The following is a 20,584-nucleotide window of genomic DNA, read 5'->3' on the forward strand; positions in this document are numbered from 1 at the left end:
CTGAGAGAGGAGAGAGAGCAGAGGAGAGAGAGAGAAAGGGATGGAGGATCCAGAGCGGGCTCTGCACTTACAGCAGAGAACCTACCGACCACAAGATCACAACCTGAGCCAAAGTCAGATGCTTAACCGACTGAGCCACACAGGCACCCCTGCTGGGCTTTTAAAAATAATCACTGACGGGGCGCCTGGGTGGCGCAGTCGGTTAAGCGTCCGACTTCAGCCAGGTCACGATCTCGCGGTCCGTGAGTTCGAGCCCCGCGTCGGGCTCTGGGCTGATGGCTCAGAGCCTGGAGCCTGTTTCCGATTCTGTGTCTCCCTCTCTCTCTGCCCCTCCCCTGTTCATGCTTTGTCTCTCTCTGTCCCCCCAAAAAAATAAATAAACGTTGAAAGAAAAAATTAAAAAAAAAAAAATAATAATCACTGAAGTCATATATTCTGGTTGTGACAAGTGTACTTAGTCAGATGTCCATTGTATTTTTAATTTTTTTTTTTTTGATGAAATACAATATACGGTGTTAGATTTGTTTCTGGTTTGCAATATAGTCATTGAACAATTTTATACATTACTCAATGCTCATCATGGGAAGTGGACCCAATCTCCTTCACCTATTTCACCCATTCCCCACCCACCTGCCCCCTGGTAATGGTCAGTTAGTTCTCTATAGTTAAGAGTCTGTTTCTTGGTTTGCCTTTTTTTCCTTCCCTTTGCTCATTTGTTTTGTTTCTTAGATTCTACATTTGAGTGAAATCATGGTATTTTCTTTCTCTGACTTATTTCACTTATAATTATACTATCTAGCTCCATCCATGTCATTGCAAATGGCTAGATCTCAATCTTTTCTGTGGCTAATATTCCAGTGTGTGTATACGTGTGGGTGTATATACCACATCTTCTTTATCCATTCAGCAGTTGATGGACATTTGGGCTCTTTCCATAGCTTGGTTGTTGTTGATAATGCTGCTATAAACACTGGGGTTCATGTATCCCTCTGAATCTATATTTTTGTAGCCTTTGGATAAATAATAGTACTAAATAGTAATAAATAGTTGCTGGATCGTAGGGTAGTCCCATTTTTAATTTTTTTGAGAAAACTCCGTGCTGTTTTCCACAATGACTGCACTATTTTTCATTCCCACCAACAATGCGTGATGGTTCCTTTTTCTCCAAAAACCATAAAATTCCTAGGAGAAAACACTGGCAGTAGTTTCTCAATGTCAGCTGTAGAAATATTTTTCTAGCAACGTCTGCTCAGGCAAAGGGAACAAAACCAAAAATAAATTATTCGGACCACACCAAAATAAGAAGCTTTTGCACAGTGAAGGAAATCATCAACGAAACCAAAAAGCAACCCTACCAAATGGGAGAGGATGTTTGCAAGTGACATACCTTATAAAGGATTAGTACCCAAAATATATAAAGAACTTCTACAATTCCACACCAAAGAGGGAGGAGAGGGAGAGAGATGTGCATTTTAAATTTGATATAAAAAGTCACACCGATGTATAGTGTATGAGAATACCCAACGTCGGATATTACCCATCTTTTACATTTTTGCCAACCTAATGGCCAAAAATAGGTGTCTTGTTTTCACTCGTATTTTCCTATTTAATAGTGAAGCTGCAGATTTCCTACTCATCTGCCATTTTTGTGTCTTTCTCTAGATTATCTCTTGGTATCCTTTAGGTTTCTTTTGGGCTATTTATCTTTTTCATAATCTTAAAAGATTTAAGATTAGGGGCACCTGGGTGGCTCAGTCCGTTGAGCGTCCGGCTTCAGCTCAGGTCATGATCTCACGGTTTGTGGGTTCGAGCCCCACGTTGGGTTCTGTGCTGACAGCTTGGAGCCTGGAGCCTGCTCTGGATTCTGTGTCTCCCTCTCTCTGCCCCTCTCCCATTTGTGCACGCGCACTCCCTCTCACCCTCTCTCTCTCAAAAATAAACGTTAAATTTAAAAATATATATTTAAGGTTAATCTTTGTTACAGAACCTCTGCCTCAGTCTTCAATTTCAGAAAGCCAAATCTGACAGATCTTTTTCTATAAAGACTAGAAAAACACACCAGAAGGGTCTTCCTTATCCCAAGGTTACAAAGCCCTCTGCCACATTCTCTTCTTGTGCTTTTATAGTCTTAGGTTGTCCATCTGCTTTGTTAACCAGTTTATGTTTTACGTATGATGTGAGGTAGGGATTTGCCAGTCCTGTTTTCCTAAATAGATACTCCATTCCCACTTTTCCTCACCAGCACACGTCATCGGTGCTGTTTTCTTCCACGGCGCCGTCTGGCATATGCCTGCATACGTTTATATTCCTTGAACACATTCAACAAGTCTTTCCTACCTGGGAATTTTAGTACAGAGAACAAAAGATCCCTTTCCTGGAGAATTTACCATCCTTGTTAATATAAAACATGAAATGGAATATAATCTCTTTTTGAATGGCAAGGCTTTGTGTTTATGGAGCAGATCACATTACCAGAGTGCTTAAGGGGACGTGACCTGGCCATTAATTACCAAGGTCAGGTCTGTTCTGTGGTGTTTGTATACTTTAGTGTGGGAGGGTGGGAGGTGGCAGGCATGTCCTGGAGCCCTTGAACCCCGGGTTCTAGTCCCCGTTCTGTAACTCGACCCCCCCCCCCCCCCCCCCCCCCAGCATTTCTGGTCTCCACAAGCACTTTGGTTCTATTGACTTGGAAATAGCAACGGCCACTGATGGCATCTTTGCGTTAAATGGGAGAGTGCTTAACCTTCCATCTCTTGTCCCTTGGTTTTTCAGCCTGAGAGACACTCTAGTAAGTTACTTGGAAACTAAAGAGGGTGAAATTCCTCCTGAACTGGAATTTCAGTTCCCAGAGGAGATACTGCTGTGCAGCTGTGTCCCCGTGTGGAGGATGGCCGCTGAACTGAAGCGAGGTCGGCAGGTGAGGTAGAGTGCTCTGCTCCCGACAGGGGACAGCGGGCTCTTCCCTCATCTGTCACCAGCCGCCGCCTGGGCCAGGGCGTACGAGGGCGGCTGCTGGCGTGGCTCGGAACTCAAGATCCCTGGGTGCCGTGCCGCAGACAGCTGCGAGAGCCACACTGTCCCAGGAACACGTGCACATTCCACGTTGTTCCCATCGGATTATGGAAACTTCCCGGTGGGAGGTGAGAACTGGAGACCCCGGGAAGCTGGGACAGATCACCTTTCGGTTGCCCGGGGTGCCAGGCAGGTGCTCCTCGGCTTCCTGAAACAGGAGCCATCTGTGCCTTCGGCTCGCCGGCTGGAGTACAGCACACGCCCACCCCGGCCCTTCTCACTGCTGGATGAGAAGGAGGGGAGACGGGGTTACTGACTTTGCTGTTTTCTAAATTGCTCTGCACTCACAGAGGAGAATGCAGCCTGATCCTTTCTTCTGTTCCCTCTGAGTCTGAGTATTGTGCAAAGATGTGTAGGTTTCCAGAAAGGTCTGCAAAAGTGCCAGACCCTTGTTTGTGTCCTCCCAAACACAAGTCAGGGCATTCAGTGCCTTGAGGCCACACCTCCGAGACCTCACCCGCTCAGCTTCAAGGGTCAGAGCCAAAAAGCTTTCACTGTGGAGGGCGCGGGGCCAAGTCGGGGGTACTTTTCGGGTGTTCCTTCCTCTTTTACACGATGAAGAGACTGGAGCGATGGCCACATTTGCTTCTATTTCTCGAGGTTTTAAATTCCAGATGAAACTTGGTCAATACAAACTTGGATCAAAGGCATGGCTGCGGCACCTTTGTGGGAACTTTTAAACTGTCCGGGATCGTGCTAAATAAACGCGTCCTCCCTCTGAATCTATCTGGTCCTTCCTCCGAATCTCCACCAAGGCATAAAAAACAGACTCAGAGAGAATGTAGAACCAGCTAAGTTTCTGCAAAAGGAAAAAAAGGAGAAGAGTCAACTCGATCTGATCTTCCACGTTTCTTACTGTGAGGCAAGTGTCTCTTTTGCACAGTCTCCTTGGATACTGGTGGCCTCTGGACTGACGCCTGCTTCCAGGTGGCTGGGCACCCATCGGCACTGAGATGACCACCGTTTACAAGTCAGAGGTGACTGCTGTTTACAAGTCAGAGGCGAGTGTCTTCAGTATACATTCTGAGTGAGTTAACGACGTGGGCAGCTTGAGATTGCGGAAACAAAACGCTGCCGGGACCACCGAACACGCGGCGGCCACAGCGGAGGGAGCTGCAGAGGGAACCAACCGTCCTCCGTGCTCCTCAGAGTGTCTGATGAAGGGGAGCACGGTGGCCCGGGCCCCCTCAGTAATTAATCTGAAACAACACCCCCTTGAACTTAGTAACCCGTGATTGTTGTATCATTCTAGACTATGCAAAGGTACCCCCCCAGCCCCCCCGAACGGGTTGAGGTGCAGCAGGGAGGGCGCCTGTTCAGCTCGTCGACTTGCACTGGGAATCCCTTTGATTCCTCCAAGCTGGGACGGAGCTGGTGTGGCCCGCCAGGTGCTGCTCTGGTCCCTCACTGTGCCACACCTTAGCAGTGGGAGTTAGGGGTCAATATCTTGCTGTGAATCTTTTTTTGGGGCTGGGAATTTTTCCCCCCACTTTTAATGAAGGGTTTTTTAACTAAGATATTTTGTTTCGTATGCTATACCTTCAAAGCCTTAATGGTCATATCTAGACTATCTTGTTTATACAGAAATACACTGGCCTAGCACAAGCAAATGTCAATTTTATTATACTTGTCATACCTGTTTTAATAAACTTGAGTTTTGCTGCTAAAGAATCCTTCTCTCTGAGGGTAGAGCTTCAGTTTATGGCAAGTAGACATCAGCTCAGCCATGGGGAATGGTTTTGGGGTGTGTGTGTGTGTGTGTGTGGAAATGTAGATGCATCCATGTAGTGGAAGGTTCTGGACAGAAGACGTACACCCCAGTGTAGAAAGTGAGAGGTAAACCTTTCCTCGGGACAAAATGATAGCCAAGCGGGGGACCCACAGCTGGCCATCCCTGCCCGGTCTCCAGACTCCAAGCCAGAAGCTTCCACCTCGGCCTCAGAGGGCGAGCCCCCCATTCCCCGCCTGAAACGCCTTCGCCGGAAGACAGCAGCGCTGCAGCTAACCTTGTCGGAGAGCCCCCTCTGTTCACAGAGCGGGGTTGCGAGACGGGCAAACCTTTCCTCTGCAGAAGGAAAGACGGGGTAACAAGGGATAAACTGTGAGCTTCCAGCGGCCCACTTACATTCGAGCGGGAAAATCCCACTTTAGGGGGAAACTGCGTTTTCTCTTCCAAATGGAGAGGCTCCTCCAGGAGAGAAACTGGGGGCTTCTAGAGGAGGCCTCGCCCCTGCCGTCAGACTCCTCTTCCGGCAGCTTCTGTTCCGGGCCCCTGGCCGATCCTCCCCCTCCTCCTCCCGGTTCCCATCTCCGTTCACATCCGTTCCTTTGCACGTTTCCCAAATGCACCCCTCCTGCCTCCCGCCCAGGCAGAAACGGCACTTTGTCTCCTCTTTGTTTCTTTTTAATGTTTATTTTTGAGAGAGAGAGCACGTGTGCCACACGAGTGCACAGGGGAGGGGCAGAGAGAGGGAGACGGAATCCCAAGCAGGCTCCATGCCGACAGCAGAGGCTGTCAACAGCGAACGCAGGGCTTGAACTCACAAACTGTGAGATCGTGACCTGATCCGAAATCGGACGCTCGACCGACTGAGCCACCCAGGCGCCCTGCTGTCTCCTCTTTAAGACCTTACCGTGTGTGTAAATTAGCCACTTTTTGTCACGGGCTGCGGGATTCCATCACTTGTTCACGGAGGCAGCCGTGAGCTATGTCGGTTGTTCCCAGAGCCAGGCGATGCTAACCGAGACACGAACTTCCAGCGATAAGCATTCACCGTGAAGACGGTGCCGGCAAAGGCAATGCTAGGGTTGGTAGCGCTGCCCAAGTCTGGGCACGCACGCGGGCCCTGGCACATCTCTGACTTAACAGTCACGCGCTGAGAAGTTGCTGTATCGGCGGGGCCAGGAGAGCTACTGGATGGGGCTGAGGGAGAAAACCTGAGGCCCCGAGCTGGGTGACCATCCATCCAAGCCATGGCTAGCATTCACATCGCTTCCTGCCTTTCTTCCAGTCCCTTCTTAGTCACTAATTAAACTTATGCACAAGCATTCATGGCTCCCATTTCCAACTGGAAAACCAGCACCAGGAACGCACAGATGCTGAGCATTTCACACATCATCAGGGTACTGGGGACAGCAGGGCCCTGCTTCCTTCTGAGGAGGAAGGATCTGGGGGGACCACTGAGGCAAGAGCAGAGAAATGGAGGAAGGGCCCTGGCCAGAGCCCATGCAAGCTGCCCCGGGACCTTGCACATCCTATACAGGCCTGCCTTCAACCTCGCCCCTTCCTCCACACCCATCCTGATTAGGAGGGTGCCCCAGGCCCTAGCATCCCCCTGGTGGCCACTGCCCGCACCCCCAAGCACAGCAGAGCCTCAGCCCAGAGCAACTTTGGCCCCAGCTCCACAGGCCCACGAGTGGCCCCCAGTTACCCAAGCCAAGGGCCTCCTCATCCTCACCACCCTGTACGATGACAAGGCCGACACAATACATCCCAGATGGCCCCCAGTGTAGGCCTTGGCCCTCCCATTTGCCAGTTCCAGGGCCTTGCACAAGCCCCTTCCTCACCTTCTCTCTTTATTAAAGCAGCCCCCTCCCACGGCCTCCTGGCAGACAGCCTCTCCTCTACTGTCCTGCCCTGCCTGCTTCTCCCCTGCGGCGTATTCAGTAACCTTCCGTCTCCTCTGTTCTGCCTCAGGTGAATTCTTTCACATCCTGTGCCACCGACTCCCACCAATCACTGTCCCACATCTGGGGGCTCCCATCCCATCCAAAGACACCCCATTTAAGCACCACACCTGTGGGTTGTCAAATGCTACATAAAGCCTTTCCTGAACTTCAAACTTCCATATTTCCTCTTGAAATCTATATTCAGACTACAGTTCTTATCCACACACTTCCCCGATTTCCCCTGGGAGAATATAAACCACGGGTCAAATCGCTACCCATCAGTCTCACTGGCTGCCTTCAGTGCCTCAACTACACCAACCTCTTTTCAACCCCAGGACCCTTACATGTGCTGTGCCCTTTGTGGAATGCTGTCTCCCACTCACCCCCCAGGGCTCCTCTTAACTTTCCCACCGCCAGGGTAAAGTAGGCATCCCTGCCATTCTCACGGCACCGCGCACGAGGCCGGGCACGAAGAGCTCGTTACATTGAGGAGCCTGGGGTGAGCGTCAACGTGCCAAAGGTGGTCCGTGTTTGGTCTGCTGGGCGGGGCTGTGGGCCCACTGGGACCCACCCGAATTCGCGAGTGTGGTCCACTAAGGATTGCGCCGTGCTCTCAAAGCTTTTACGGAAGTCACCGGGCCCAAACCCACGAGCCGCGGAGAGGGCAGGTGATCGGTGATGGGGTCCGGGCGGCTCGGCACGTCCGGTGCCAGAAGCTGAGGGAGCGTGCGAGGTGCCCGACGTGGAAGGTCACCCTGCCTCGCCCACCCTGCACTGCACACCGCGCGCGGGACGCGGGCGGCCGGCCTCCCCCGCCTCCCACACCCACCCCCGGGCACCGGGCGCCGACCAGGCTGCGAGCAAACCCGGCCGTCGCCAGTTACCGCCCGCAGCCCGCGCCGTCTCGAAGCTGCTCTGGTCGCCGCTCGAGCCTTCGTCCCGGTTGAAGGCGCCCGCGCGCGGCCGGGACCGCTCAGACCCGGGCGGGGCAGGTGGGCGGGCGGCCAGGAGCGGGCAGGGCTCCCCGCCGGCCTCCCGCCACCAGGCGGCGGCGTCCGGACCCGGGTTCACCAACCAGAAACGCCAAGGCCACGAAAGCAGCAGGGCGCCTGCGCGCGAGTAGCCGGAAGTGACGCCACCAGGAAGGGACGCCACCGGAAGGGGCGTTTGGGGCCGAGCCATGGCTAGGGAGGCGGCGGAGCTGCCTCCGAAGGAGACCCTGTCGCTCTGGATAAGGTAATGGGGTCGGGTGACAGCCAATTTGCGGGGGCTGGAGCGACTCTGGGGCCGCGGAGGGCTGGGGGGAGGCCCGGCACGCAGGCGAAAGGGCCTTCGGGAGTTGTAGTCAGCGGGGTTGGCGGCGCTCGCTTCCGGCGCCGCGTCTCGGTGCAGGGGGCCGGAAGGTGAGACCGTGGAGGGGGCGTCCCCGAGGCCGGGCTCCCGGGGAAGTGGGGGGGGGGGGGTGGTGAGACCGGGAGTGCCCCGGGGAAGAGCCTCAAGCCTCGCGGGGCCGGGAGGCCCGCTGGACGTGTGTCTGCCCTCAGGGAGCAAGCCCAGCTGAAGGCCCTCGTGGTGGACCGGGACACGGAGGCGTGGCAGCGGGACCCCGGCTTCTCGGGGCTGCAGAGGGTCGGGGGCGTGGACGTGTCCTTTGTGAAGGGAGACAGTGTCAGCGCCTGTGCCTCGCTGGTGGTGCTCAGCTACCCTGAGCTCGAGGTAACCCCGCGGGGGCCGCCCCGCTCGGGCTTCGGGCTGCGTTAGTGAGAGAGGCGGGACAGGGAACGGGGCCAGCGTAGAACCACGCTTCTCCTTTTGTAGGATTTCGTTAGTCGGTGGGGAAGCCTCTGAAGGAAAGAGAAGGGAGGTAAAAGCCGAAGGAGATTCTGTGTGCTTCCTAACAAGTGTAAAGGCCCTTGGGGAATCTGACCCAGCTTAATATGACGCTGTAGGTTAGATTGTCACCAACCCCCTTTCCCCACTCGGGAGTTCTTTAGATTCCTCACACATGCCATGCTCTGTCTGCCTGCCTGAACTTACATTGGTGTTTCCTGTCCTGGAATATTCTTCTGGCTACCCCCTAGTTGTGTCTCAGGTGCTCCGGTAAGCACCCCTCTCACCCTGCAAGCAGGAGTTACTCTCAGTACCCTGTCTTTTCTCTTCATTGCCCTGGGATGGGATTGGCGGATCTGCCTCTCCTACCAGAATGTAAACTCCACGACGATAGAAATCAGGTTGTCATGCCCACCAGTTGTAGCCTTAGGCACCTAGCTCGATGCCTGTCATAGAGAAGACACCCAGCAGTATGCCCGTGATTGATTTGGAGTCAACAGTTCAGGAAGACTGGACAGGGAACGCTTTGCTCTTAGCACACAGCCTCGCCCTCCCTGCTCATCTGCCTGCTCCCCACGACCGCATGTTCCAGCCTCCGTGTCTTTGTGCTTTACTCGGAAGACCCCTTGAGTCAAAATTCAGCAAAAACGTACTGGGCACCTGCCGTTGCTAGGAGCCGGGTATAGCGGGGTAATGGAACCAGAGTCCCTGCCCTCCCAGGTCGCCTGGTCACTTGGTAGGATGGCCTTGGGAGTAAGGCATAGACACGGGAGCCAGACTGCCTAAGTTTTTACCTCCACTCTGCCGCTCCCACTTCAACCCCCTGGGCCTCCATTTCCTCCTTTCTAAATCAAGGATGAAAATACTATTGATAGCTAGCTGTGGTGAGGGATAAATGAGATCGTGCACGGAAAGCAACTGGTTGGCACGTGGTAAGCCCTCAAAAAATAAATATAGCATTATTAGGACAGCTATGTCCTAGCATAGGACAGCTTAGGACAGCTTCTCACTTTTCAAGGCCCGGTTCACATAGTCCCGTCGGTCTGTCCTTGTCCCTAGCTGCAGAGTTAATCACCTCTCATCCCTGTCCTTGGTCTCATTCTTACGCAGCGCTTCTACGTTGTACTCAAAAGTTACCGCACTAAGCGTAGGTTCTCGAGGGTAGGGTGATGCTGTGTTGTCGTGGAGCCCCAGCACGGAGCAGAGTGCCTGCTGCTTGGATGGAGTCGGCACCCGTCATCCTGTGCTCCGGAAGCTTGCACTGGGAAAGGGTTCTGGCAGAGCCTGGCGCAGCGGCTCCCAAACGCCTAATCGCACAGATCTGCCCCGTCAGTCTCCGGAAGCGTGTTTAGAAATACAAATTCCATAGGCAAATCCAGAGACAGAAAGTAAATTCCTGGGTGCCGAGGGCTAAGGAGTAGGATAGATGCAGTGTGAGTGTTAACAGAGGTGAGGTTTACTTGGGGGCGGTCGTGAAAGTATTCTAGAATTACACGGTTGTACAAGTCTATAAATAACGAGAACGTTGAATTATACACTTCAAACAAGTGAACTTTATGGTAGTAAATTTATCTCAATAAAGTTTTTGAAAAATGTATTGACCCCAGAGCCCCAACTCATTTCCTGAAGAAAAAAAAGGTCTCCCAGTGGACGGCCTGGAAACCCGCTTCTTTAAACAGCGTCCCTGTGATTACAGAGCGCAGCCGGGGTGGGGAGCACTGAACCACCCTCCAGGCAGCCAGGAGTCCTTTCCTTGGTCGCCCTGGCGGATGGTGGTCTCACCACGCAGCCCGTTCGTAGTTGGACACCCGGTTAGTGCGTCCTTTTCCACGGGAAGCTGAATTGTCTGTGACGTCGGTGCATCGACTGTGCCTCAGGCAGCAGAGTGCAGGACAGACCTTCCCGCCATCCTCCTCAAATGTAGTTCCTCCCCAGTGCGGCGGACCTACGTGCAGCCTGAGACGGAGTTTGTAGGGGCACCACTTCATCGACCCAGGTCGAAACCTGCAGACCTTCACAGAGATTCTGACCGTCCACGTGGTGCTCACACAATTGAGTTTTTTTCCTTTTTCCAGATCTTTAAGCTGAAAATGTGTGAACATTGAAAGAATAATACGTTGGACACCTGAATACTCTCTACTTAGATCCGCCTGTTGCCGACTGATTTCTGTGTGTGTGTGTGTGTGTGTGTGTGTGTGTGTGTGTGTGTGTGTGTACTGAGGGATTTGAAAGTGTTTCCCGGAGGTGACAGCTCACCTCCGAGCACCTCAGCAGGTCTGTCCCGAGAATGGCCTTCTACGCATGACAGCAGTGTCGTTACCGGACCTCAGAGCGGTCACTATAATCCTATAGCATCACCTGAATCCCTTTCCACGGCTCGTTTCCCCAGTTTCCTCTTAAGTATTGTTTTGTTTTCTGAGCTTATAAAGGTTTAACATTTTTTTAAAGATTTTTTTCGTGTTTTTTATTTATTTTGAGAAAGAGTGGGAGGGAGGGAGGGAGAAAGAGAGAATCCCAAGCAGGCTCCGCAGTGTCAACAGAGCCCAACGTGGGGGCTCAGTCCCATGAACCGTGAGATCGTGACCTGAGCCAAGATCGAGAGGTGGACGATCAACCTACTGAGGCCCCTGGTCGCCCCTTAAGGTGTATTTTAAATCCACTCTTGCTGTTACACCGTGTGGGGAGTGACGGGTTGTCCAGTATGTTGTCTGTGTTTCCTTTACTCTTTTTTTTTTTTTTTTCTTTTTTTTTTTCACAAGTTACTTCTTGATCTGGCTGTTCTGGGTCCGTTTCTCCAAGTTCACACTTGGCTTTCTGAACATGCGGGGTCAGATTTCCTTTTATTTTTGGAACATTTTTTGCGTTGTGGTTTTAAGTGCTCTATTTACTAGTTCGGCTCTCTTGCCTTGTTTTTCTTCTGTAGTCGTGAGCTCTGGTCTTTCTGTCTTTCTTGTGTTTTTGTGTATTTACATTCCAAGTTTTTAATTTTTGCCTTGTGTTCTCCACGTGCCATTTAAGAATAGTTAATTTTCGTCTGCCGCACAGCTGGCTAGGGGCAGCATTTGTTTCATCACTGATGGGCTTGGATTATTTCTGTCCGGGTTTGTACGGCCTTTCACTGCTCATCCAGAGTCGAATTTAACCGGGTCTGGAGGGCTGGGGTCTGGGTGGCTGGCCGGGCTTCTTAGCTCATGAGGGACAGTGAGGTGTGGTCGCTCCAGTGAATGGTGTCCTTTCCTGAGGTGAAGATAGCCAGCACGCCTTCTGATTCTTGGCACTCTTGTTTCTGAAGAGCCTCACGCTTCTGACCTCGTTTTCTTCACCACAACCCTGCAGGGCTCTCCTGCTTCTCCCCTCCCCGAGAAGGCCGCTGCTGGCCCTGTGGCCTTCCAGGCCTCTTCCTCCAGGTCCCGGCTGGCCGGGCTGCCTACGGGTCTCGTCCCGTAGGTGCCCCCGGCCTTGCCCAGTGCACGTCTAGAGCGGGCTCTGCCGTCCCGGGCTGTTTACTTCCGCACAGAGGCGCACACCGATGGTCACAATAGGCTCATCCCTCGGTTACGCTGTGAGATGGTGTCGGGGAGTGTTTGCCCTCTCCTTGTAGATCTCTGGTTTCTGGAACTTGTGCGGACAGATTCAGAGATAAGCGGCCATCATCCTGTGAGAACTCAGGCCACGCTTGAACTTCACGCGTGTTCCTGTGAAGTCACCCTGTCATGTGGGGCTCAGCACTCCGGTCTGCTGGGTTCCCTGTGAGTCCGGTGCCACGGTCGTCGTCACGGGAGACCCTGCCCGCTTTGGGTCACTGGCAGTTGGAGAAGGTTCCCGGGAGTCATTGACAGAGATGCTGGGGCACGTGCCCCCTCCCTCATGGGGGCACAGGTGGGGAGAGCCCAGCTTTGGGGGAGGGCTGAAGTTGTGGTTTCGAAAGGGCCCTGGGGCTCTTTGCACTGTCCTGTCCCCGGGAACCCCTCTTCTCTTCCAGATTGCCCAGCTCTGAGGCCCTGCCTGTCCTTTTCTGAGTCTCTGAACTCTTTCCACGAAGCTGGGGTTGCCTGTCTTGTGGCTGCTTTCTCTGTGAAGACCCGGCCTCTCCTTCCCCAAGTCCCCTGCTAGTGGGGAACAGTAACATCCTCACTCTGGTGCCGCTTCACACACGTGCTTCTTGTGCTCTGTCTTCTCTGAGCCTCCCCGAAGCCCAGCGGGGGCGGCGTGGGCGGCGGAGGGGCTCGAGGGGTCCCGGTGCTCGCCTGGCCACCTCACACCTGCCCCCCCCAGAGAGGGAGGCCGAGAGGAGGAGTTGGGGGGGGGGCGGGAGAAGGGGAGGGAGCCGGCGGCAGCGAACCAAGGGCTGCAGGGTGACAGGCTGAAGGCCGGCAGGGGCAGGAGCGGGGGGCCGTACCTGCCGGTGACCGGGTGCCTGGCGACAGGTGGTGTATGAGGACTGCCGCATGGTTAGCCTGACGGCTCCCTACGTGTCGGGCTTCCTGGCCTTCCGAGAGGTGCCCTTTCTGGTGGCTGCGGTGCGGCGGCTGCGGGAGAAGGAGCCCGGCCTCGTGCCCCAGGCAGGTACCTCGACTCCAAGGAGGGAGACCCCCTCTTTCCACCCAGGAGGGAAGGCCACGTCACCCACTGCAGGCCGAGGTCTCTGACCTCCCTGGAGAGGGTGCGCTTTTGCCGGATCTCCCAAAAAGCCTCCCACCCCCAGAAGTGGTGAGCCCACCCCACCTGCTCCAGGCTGCCCCGGCCTGACGGGGGAGGGGCAGTCCGGCTGGCTGACTGTCACGTGTGGTTCTTCCAGGTACTCCTTGTGGATGGAAATGGGCTTCTCCACCACCGAGGTAACCCTGCCCCCGAAAGACAGGGCCCAGAAGGGGACGGTTCTGACGGTCCCCTCACAGAGGGCCCGCCCCCTGCCCAGGACCCTCTGCTGCCGGCCTGGCCCTGGCCGCTCGCCCCCTGGGCTGGCTGTCCTGGTCAGGACCCCACCCAGTAGAGAACCTGCTTCGTGTCACCCCCGCCTGTTCCCCGCCTGCCCCCTGAGGCCTCCCCTAGCGCTCCGTGCTGGCCCGTCTCAGGTGCCCTCGGCCACTCTGCTGCTCAGCTGGCCTGTCCCGCCGCTACCCACCCGGAGCTCTGACAGGCCCACTGAAGCCGGACAGGAGTGCCCGCTCCTCACTGGCACTGGGGAACTTGCCCCCACCTGGGTGCCGGGGTGCTGACCCCGGAGAGCATGACTGAGGGAGAAGTCACGAGCCCGGGGGTGGGGCCGCACAGGGATGTGGGAAGGGCTGGCATCGGACGTTTTGGCCACTGCCTCGAGAACCCTGGGTGCCAGCGTGTGACTACGCACCGCCTGGCCGGAGCCCCAAGAGTGTGTTGGGAGGGTGACGCAGAGGCCTGGTGGCAGCTGCAAAAGAGAAAGGATGGAAGGTGCCAGAAAGCGGAAGGAGAAACGGGATGAAGTATCGTGAGCTAATCAGGCTCCTAATGTCGCCGAAGGGAAGGGGGCGTCCTCCGCCTGGTGACCGTGAAGCGGGGCGAGGGCCACATTCCGGGTCAGGTTGGCCGTCCGCGTCCTGGCTCCCCAGGGCTCATTCTGCCAATAGGCTTCTGTTTACCTGGGGAGCTGCGGCGGGTTCTGGTTTGTCCCCAGTCTCCACGCTGTCCCTGGTCGCCTTGGCTCGCTGCCCCATGAGCCCAGCCTCACCCTCTGCCCCTGTAGGCTTTGGGGTGGCCTGTCACCTCGGCGTCCTCACGGACCTGCCCTGCATTGGGGTGGCCAAGAAACTCCTGCAGGTCGATGGCCTGGAGAACAACACCCAGCACAAGGAGAAGGTGAGGGATGGGGCGATGCCCTGCCCCAGGGGAGGGCAAGGAGAGGGCCTGTGGGGGCGCACAGGCTGGGCACGTGCCTGTGCCAGCCCCAGAGCCCTCCCCGTACGAGCCTCTGTTCCCGCCCTTGCCTGCTGGCACCATCCTCCCTGTCCTGGCTCCCTAACCCGGAGTAAGAAGGACCCACTTTTCTCTCTGCGTGGCCTGTGTGTCCCTCACGGCTCGGGGGTCACGGCAGCAGACTCCCAGGCCGGACAAGTGCCCTCCGAGCTCTCCCAGCCTCCTGGGCACAGGCTTGCCTTTCCCATCCCTGCTACGTTTGCGCTGCTGTGGTGCCCCGTGTAGGGGAAGGGCCTCCGGTTACTGCGCGCAGGACATTTGGGAGCCCATGTGGCCCTCTGTACTCGTCCCCACCTTCTCCCAGCATCTCCCTCCTTCGGCCCCCTCAAGGCTGGCTTTGGGAATGTGACAGCCACTCCGGAGGGAGCCGGAGACGTGCCCAGCCCCACCGCTAGATGGCTGATGCTGAGAACAGTGATCACGTCCGTCCCACTCCTGCAGGCAGTCCCGTGTCTGTGCAGAATAGTTTTGTTGAGTTGACGGGGACCCCAGAGCAAACTGACGTGACTCCTGAGACACTCGGTGGACCAGTCCCCACCCCTAACAAAAGCCTTGCTGGGGTGAATCCAACATGCCTAAGTCCCTCGCGGGAGAAAGAGTGGCAGGCGGTGGTTCTGGCCCAGGTGGTGTCCGTGTACCTACCGGCCAGGCCGGGCTGGTGGACGCCAGCCTTCGTCCCAGCCTGGCAGCTCCCCCCGTCAGCACCGCGGCCTGGGTGGGCTGCCCCTTCCTGGGCCCCGGGCACCTCGTGCACGGAACAAGGAGGGAACTGAGGTCCGACAGCCTCGTCGGGGTTGGACGCTGCCGGGGAAGGCCTCCCGGACGCCGAGCCCGCCGATGGCATGGGGGTGGGCACGGCCTGGGCTGCAGCCCACGCACAGACTCGCCCGCCCTCCCCTTGCCTGGCGGCTGCGCGGCCTCAGACATGGACAGGCCTGCCCTCCGCCCTTCCCCGAGAAAAGACTTCTGTGTGTGTGTGTTTTCCTGTTTTCCAGATAGGACTCCTGCGGGCTGGAGGAGACTCGTTTCCTCTGACGGGGGGCTCTGGGACCGTGCTGGGCATGGTGAGCGGCCAGGGGCCTGCGCGCCACTGAGATGACACCCACAGAGGGGCAGGCGCCTGTCCGTGTGCACCAGACCCCGTCCACCTCCCCCTGCCACCCTGACTGGTCCCGGGGCGGGGGGCGGGTCTGCGCCTTTCACCCCTGCCCGGCACCCTCGGCTGTGCCGAGGGGAGCTCTGGGCTGCGCGTGCCCCACCCGGCCCCCGGATGCGTGGTCGGCCCGAAGCCCCCAGGGCTTGTCTCTACCATGCCCTGACTTCGCCTGCCTTGTCCCAGGCCCTGAGGAGCCACGACCACAGCACCAAGCCGCTCTATGTCTCTGTGGGCCACAAGATCAGCCTGGAGGCGGCCGTGCGCCTGACCCGAGGCTGCTGCAGGTTTCGGATCCCGGAGCCCGTGCGCCAGGTGGGTGGGCCGGCGTGCGCCTCCTGGACTTTCCTCCACGCAGGCGCCTGTGGAAGGGCCTGATGGGGCCACGCTGGGCCCTGGAGGGAGGGGAGGGGACCAGAGTTCATCCTGGGGCCCTGCTCCGCCCAGGCCCCGGGTCTGCCGTGCTCCACTTCTCCTCGGCCTCCTACACACCCTACTAGGGTCACTGGGAGAATCTGCTCAGGCGGCACAGTGTCCTGCCAACTCCCAGCCATCCCCTCGGGGGCCCGCCCCGCCCCGCCGGCCTGGGGGGGGGGGGGTGGGGAACAGCCGTCCTCTGCTGGGGAGGCTCCGGCTGTACCAGAGTCCTCGGTCAGGAGATTGCAGGATGTGGCTGTGCCGGGCACCTAGCACCTAAAGTGGGGTGGGGGGAGGGTGGGCAGAACTTGGGGGAACAAGGTGGCTCGGCTGGGAAAAAGCTCAGCCTGTAGGAGACGAGAGCTGAGCTCAAGATGGCCTGTGGGCCCGCGTTGGTGAGCTCAGTCGTGACAGGGAGTCTCGTCATAGGTAGGTGTGTGTCCCAGAGAGGCCCATGGAATGCGGACTCGTGAGAAGCTCTCCTCAGGAAGAGACCAGCCAGAGGAGGGGGAAAGGTGGTCCAGGCCCAAGGACCCCCATCCGCAAAGGCCCTGGGGTGGGAAGGAATTTGATGCCAGGAAGGTGTCGCTGGAGCTGGGACCAGGGAGGCGCGGGCCCGTGATCGAGGCTGCCCGGATGCTGGAGACTTGCCCACAGGGACCTGGCTGTGAGTCCCGGCCTGCGGCTCTGTGGGCGGCTCCGAGGAGCTGGGGGAGCCCGTCTAGAGAACAGGTGCTGGCCTGTGCAGGTTCCCGGTTTAGTGCGGCCACAGGACGGGAGGGCAGGGTGCCTGGAGGTCTCCCTGGAGCCTTCTGCTTCCGCCCTCTCCCCATGGCCTGTGCCGGCTCAGCTCTAGGCGGCTGGGCAGAGGAGCCCCGGCCAGACTGCCGAGAGCCAGTCCACACGGCCCAGCGCCCTGGTGACACCTGGCTCTGCCCCGGCCCTGCTGCCCTCACCTCCCGCCGCCTCCTGGGGGCCTGGGACCTTCCCCAGCTGCTGGTGTGCAGGGCGGCCTGCAGGGGGCAGCAGTAGCCCACGTGCGGCTGTGGCTCCCAGCCCCTGCTGCCCCGACACCGAGCTCCCACCAGCCTCAGCCTCCCTGTCCCTGTCCCTGTCCCTGTCCAGGGCTCCGCTGGGTTCCTAGGTCGTGGGTCTTCAAGCTGTGACATTCACGCCCGCCCTCCCCTTCCCTTCCCTGGAGGCCTTAACTCTTCCCTTGACCCTGTCTCTGGGAGAAATCTAGCAACTCTCCCGAGACCTCTAGAGCCAAGAACTCTGTGGTGCTGGCACAGTCCTTCCACGCCTCTCTCTGCCCCCCGTGTGGACAGTGACCCCATCCTTGCAGGTGGAGAATGGCCTGTAAAGTACCTCGGACACTTCCAAGGCAGGCAAGGACTGTGCGTTTGCCCTAGAGAGGAGCCCGCCGGGTTCCTGGGCCTGCCCTCCCAAGGGGGAGAAGCAGCCGCCTGTGCCAGCACCCCGCAGTCCCCGTCCCCGCTCTGGCCGTGGGGGGAGGGCCCTGTCCCGCAGCCGCGATCGTCTCTTGACCCGTATTCATCCTGGGCCACTGGCCTGTCAGCACATTGTTCTCTTTGTTACTTCTGGAAGCCCCCAGGAGAGGCTGAGAGAGGGGATTGCGTGCCTGCTTCTTCTCTCCATGGAGTCTGTGGGTCCCCCCGCCCCAGGCCATCAAGGCAGCCCTCTGGTGCCAGGCGTGGGCTGTCTGGTCCGGTCGGTCCTGGCTGCTGCAGGGAAAGACAGGAGGGTGGGGGGCTTCCCACCAGAGTATCCCACTGCCCTCCCCCCTCCTGCCTGCTTGTTCACTCTGGAACAGCACTTGGAGGGATTAACTGCTGTGGCCTGTAGTCTTGGGGCCTGAAGGGGGCTAAGCCCATCTGAGCCGGGATCAGGGGCCTTCCCGAGGCCAGTGCGATCACCCTGCGGAGGGGCCGGTGTGTGGGAGAGGGTTCCATTCCGGCCTGAGCTTCTGTCCCTCAAGTCTGCCTCGGTCCCGTCCGTCCCAGTGACTTTGCAGGACTTTCTGTAGACACCTCCCAGGGAGGGGGTCGTAACAGACACGAGCTGGGGAGACAGACTGGCTGGGCTGAGGAGACTCCTCGGAGGAGGGGGTTCAAGCAGAAGCGAAACCTACGGAAAGCCCAAGCCACAAACCGAGCACGAGCCGAGCGGCCCCCGGAAACGTGGGGGACGAGCCAGAGCCTCCACCCCAGCCGTGCACTCGGGCCCTGCGGGGACTTGGCCATCACAGGGCCTTGACCGGGGGGCCTGGCAGTGTGCCGCCCACGGGGCTGCAGCCTTTGTCCCTGTGGCGGCCTGGAGTGCCCTCTGTGGGCTCTCGGGGAAGCGAGAGCGCCTCCGCCAGGCCGTGAGGTGGAGGCTTGTCCCGAGGCCACCACCTCTCACTGAGCCGCCCTCTCCTCAGGCTGACATCCGTTCTCGAGACTACATCCGCAGGACCCTGGGAGCCCCCACGCCCCCCGCACCAGGGCAGGACAGGTGAGTGCTGGGGGCACCCGCGGGGGACGATGTGGGGCCGTCCTGGCGGGATGGCTTCCCCGCGGTGCCGGGCGAAGGACAGAGTCCCTGCTGGGGTGGGACACTGAGGCGGCAGGATGTGGGGGCCTGGGCACCCCATCAGATGGACCGGTCCTCGTCCCGGCTCTGCACCACCAGCTCTGGTGATCACGCTCCCGGGCCTCAGTTTCCCTGTCTGCACGCCAGGCACGGTGATTCCTATGCCGGCAGCTTCTTGTGGGGGAGCCTGGCACGGATGTCACAGCCGGCAGGGGCGGGTTATCTGGCCCTGACAGCAGCACGAGGCGGACACTGTGACCCCACTTTACACGTGAGGAGACTGAGGCGTGGCCTTGATGAGCAGCAGAGAGGCTCCAGTCGGCGTTTCCTCAAGCTCCTTTTTCCCGAAGCCCAGGGCTGTCCGAGGCCCAGCTGGGCTGTTTTGAGAACGGAGGGACCCCCGAGCTCCCCCAGGGACGGGGGCTGGCCAGCTGGAGTGCACACGGCACGGTCTGCTCCTTCTCGAGTCAGCAGCAGCTGCGGGGACCACGTGGGGAGCACGGGGAACTCTGGGCTGGCTCTGCCTTTGATGCTGCCCTTTCTCGATGTCATCACCAGGAGCCAGAAGGTACAGAGGCCAAAGGGAGGCTCGGAAGAGCTCGAAGATGAGGGCAGGCCCCCCGAGGCCCACGGCCAAGGTCCCGAGACAGCAGAAAGCCCCAGACACACGCGCCCAGCGGCGGCGAGCGTGGAGCCGAGCTGCGCGCAGTGAAACCCTCCAGCCGCCCGGCTTCCCGCTCCTCCTGGACCGTCACAGGGCCGTGGTGCCCACGGCAGCTGGTGGGGCGCTCAGGCTGCAGGACACACTGGCCGCACCGCCCACAGGGACGGCCACGGGCCCGGCCACCGCCTGCCCCGTGGTCTGGGTCTCGAGGCTGCAGGAGCTCGGCCGAAGACAGATGTCACGCGGCAGAGCGCCGGACCCGGAAGGAGCGTGACGTTGCTTTCCCAGGGGCACGGGAAGGACGTTCAGGGTTCGTGGGGTTCGGGGTGTCTTTGTTTTTTCTCTAAAAGCACCCCAGGGGGCTTAAGACTGCCCGACTGCACGTGCATTCGTGGCCTCTCGTCCAGCTGCTCCTTCAAGTGCACGCGCCGTTGCTTTTTTGCCTTCGCGATTTTATTTTCCGGCGTTGGTTTTCACACCAGCGCTTCCCTCGTCTCTCAGGCGGCCGCTGAGTCGCCTCTGCCCTGACCCGAGAGGGTGCGAGCTAGGGCGGCCGGGCCCTCTGCTCGCGGCTGCCCCGCCCATCTGCCAGCCGGCCTGCTGCAGACACACGAGGGGACCAGGGGGCACGCGGGGTGGTCAGGTACCCGATGGGACGGGTGCCGCTGCCCTGGCTGGGGCTGTGAGGGCAGGCGGCCCCGTCTGGGAAGCCGGTTGAGCACGGCACACCCCGACTGCAGGGCTGTTAGTCTGCCCTCACTGCTACCCGCCTGGGACCCTCCCCTGCGCTCCTCCTGACCCCAGGCCCGACCTCCGGGGGTCCTTGAGAGTGCCTCTGGCCCCCTGCTGGCCCCTCATCTCCATGTGGGCGGCGTGGCCGCACCCACAGCCCCCTGTGCCCCACGGGCCAGCTCGCCCCAGGCTCCCTGCACACTCTGGCATTCGCTGAGAAGTACGACTCGAAGAGGTTTTTCTTGCCATTCATATGTTTTCTTAAGCTTGTTTATTTATTTTGAGAGAGAGAGCGAGTGTACACGAGGAGGGGAGGAGAGAGAGAGCGAATCCCAGACAGGCTCTGCGCTGTCAGCACAGAGCTGACAAGGGGCTCAAACCCATGAACCCTGAGGTCATGACCTGAGCCGAAACCCTGAGTCAGACGCTCAACTGGACTGAGCCCCCCGGGTGCCCATTCCTAGTGTTGCTCAAGGAGCCTCTCGTCATGGTTTAGACGA

General features: G+C 58.2%; 2 protein-coding genes across 4 annotated transcripts in view; both read left to right on the plus strand.

Moving 5' to 3' along the window:
- Positions 1 to 4,743, plus strand: part of RNF213 (ring finger protein 213) — a 105,188-nt gene extending 100,445 nt beyond the window's left edge. The window contains 1 exon segment of the mRNA XM_030297021.2: positions 2,773 to 4,743. Coding sequence (XP_030152881.1) covers positions 2,773 to 2,926 — 154 coding nt within the window. The 3' untranslated portion in view covers positions 2,927 to 4,743.
- A 3,139-nt stretch (positions 4,744 to 7,882) lies between these two features.
- ENDOV (endonuclease V) lies at positions 7,883 to 20,265 on the plus strand. 3 transcript variants are annotated; one of them, XM_030297016.1, is made up of 9 exons: positions 7,883 to 7,977; positions 8,286 to 8,457; positions 12,999 to 13,133; positions 13,370 to 13,409; positions 14,294 to 14,406; positions 15,519 to 15,587; positions 15,863 to 15,991; positions 18,537 to 18,610; positions 19,247 to 20,265. In XM_030297016.1, exons 1-9 carry the CDS (start codon positions 7,922 to 7,924, stop codon positions 19,398 to 19,400), a joined length of 942 nt encoding a protein of 313 aa, XP_030152876.1. In that variant the 5' UTR covers positions 7,883 to 7,921; the 3' UTR covers positions 19,401 to 20,265. The 3 variants fall into 3 exon arrangements, with proteins under 3 accessions (XP_030152876.1, XP_030152877.1, XP_030152878.1); XM_030297017.1 differs by lacking the exon at positions 19,247 to 20,265 and adding an exon at positions 18,925 to 19,238; XM_030297018.1 differs by lacking the exon at positions 19,247 to 20,265 and adding an exon at positions 18,928 to 19,238.
- The last annotated feature ends 319 nt before the right edge of the window (positions 20,266 to 20,584 follow it).

This window comes from Lynx canadensis, chromosome E1 (assembly GCF_007474595.2).
Source record: "Lynx canadensis isolate LIC74 chromosome E1, mLynCan4.pri.v2, whole genome shotgun sequence".
Taxonomy (NCBI): Eukaryota; Metazoa; Chordata; class Mammalia; order Carnivora; family Felidae; genus Lynx; species Lynx canadensis.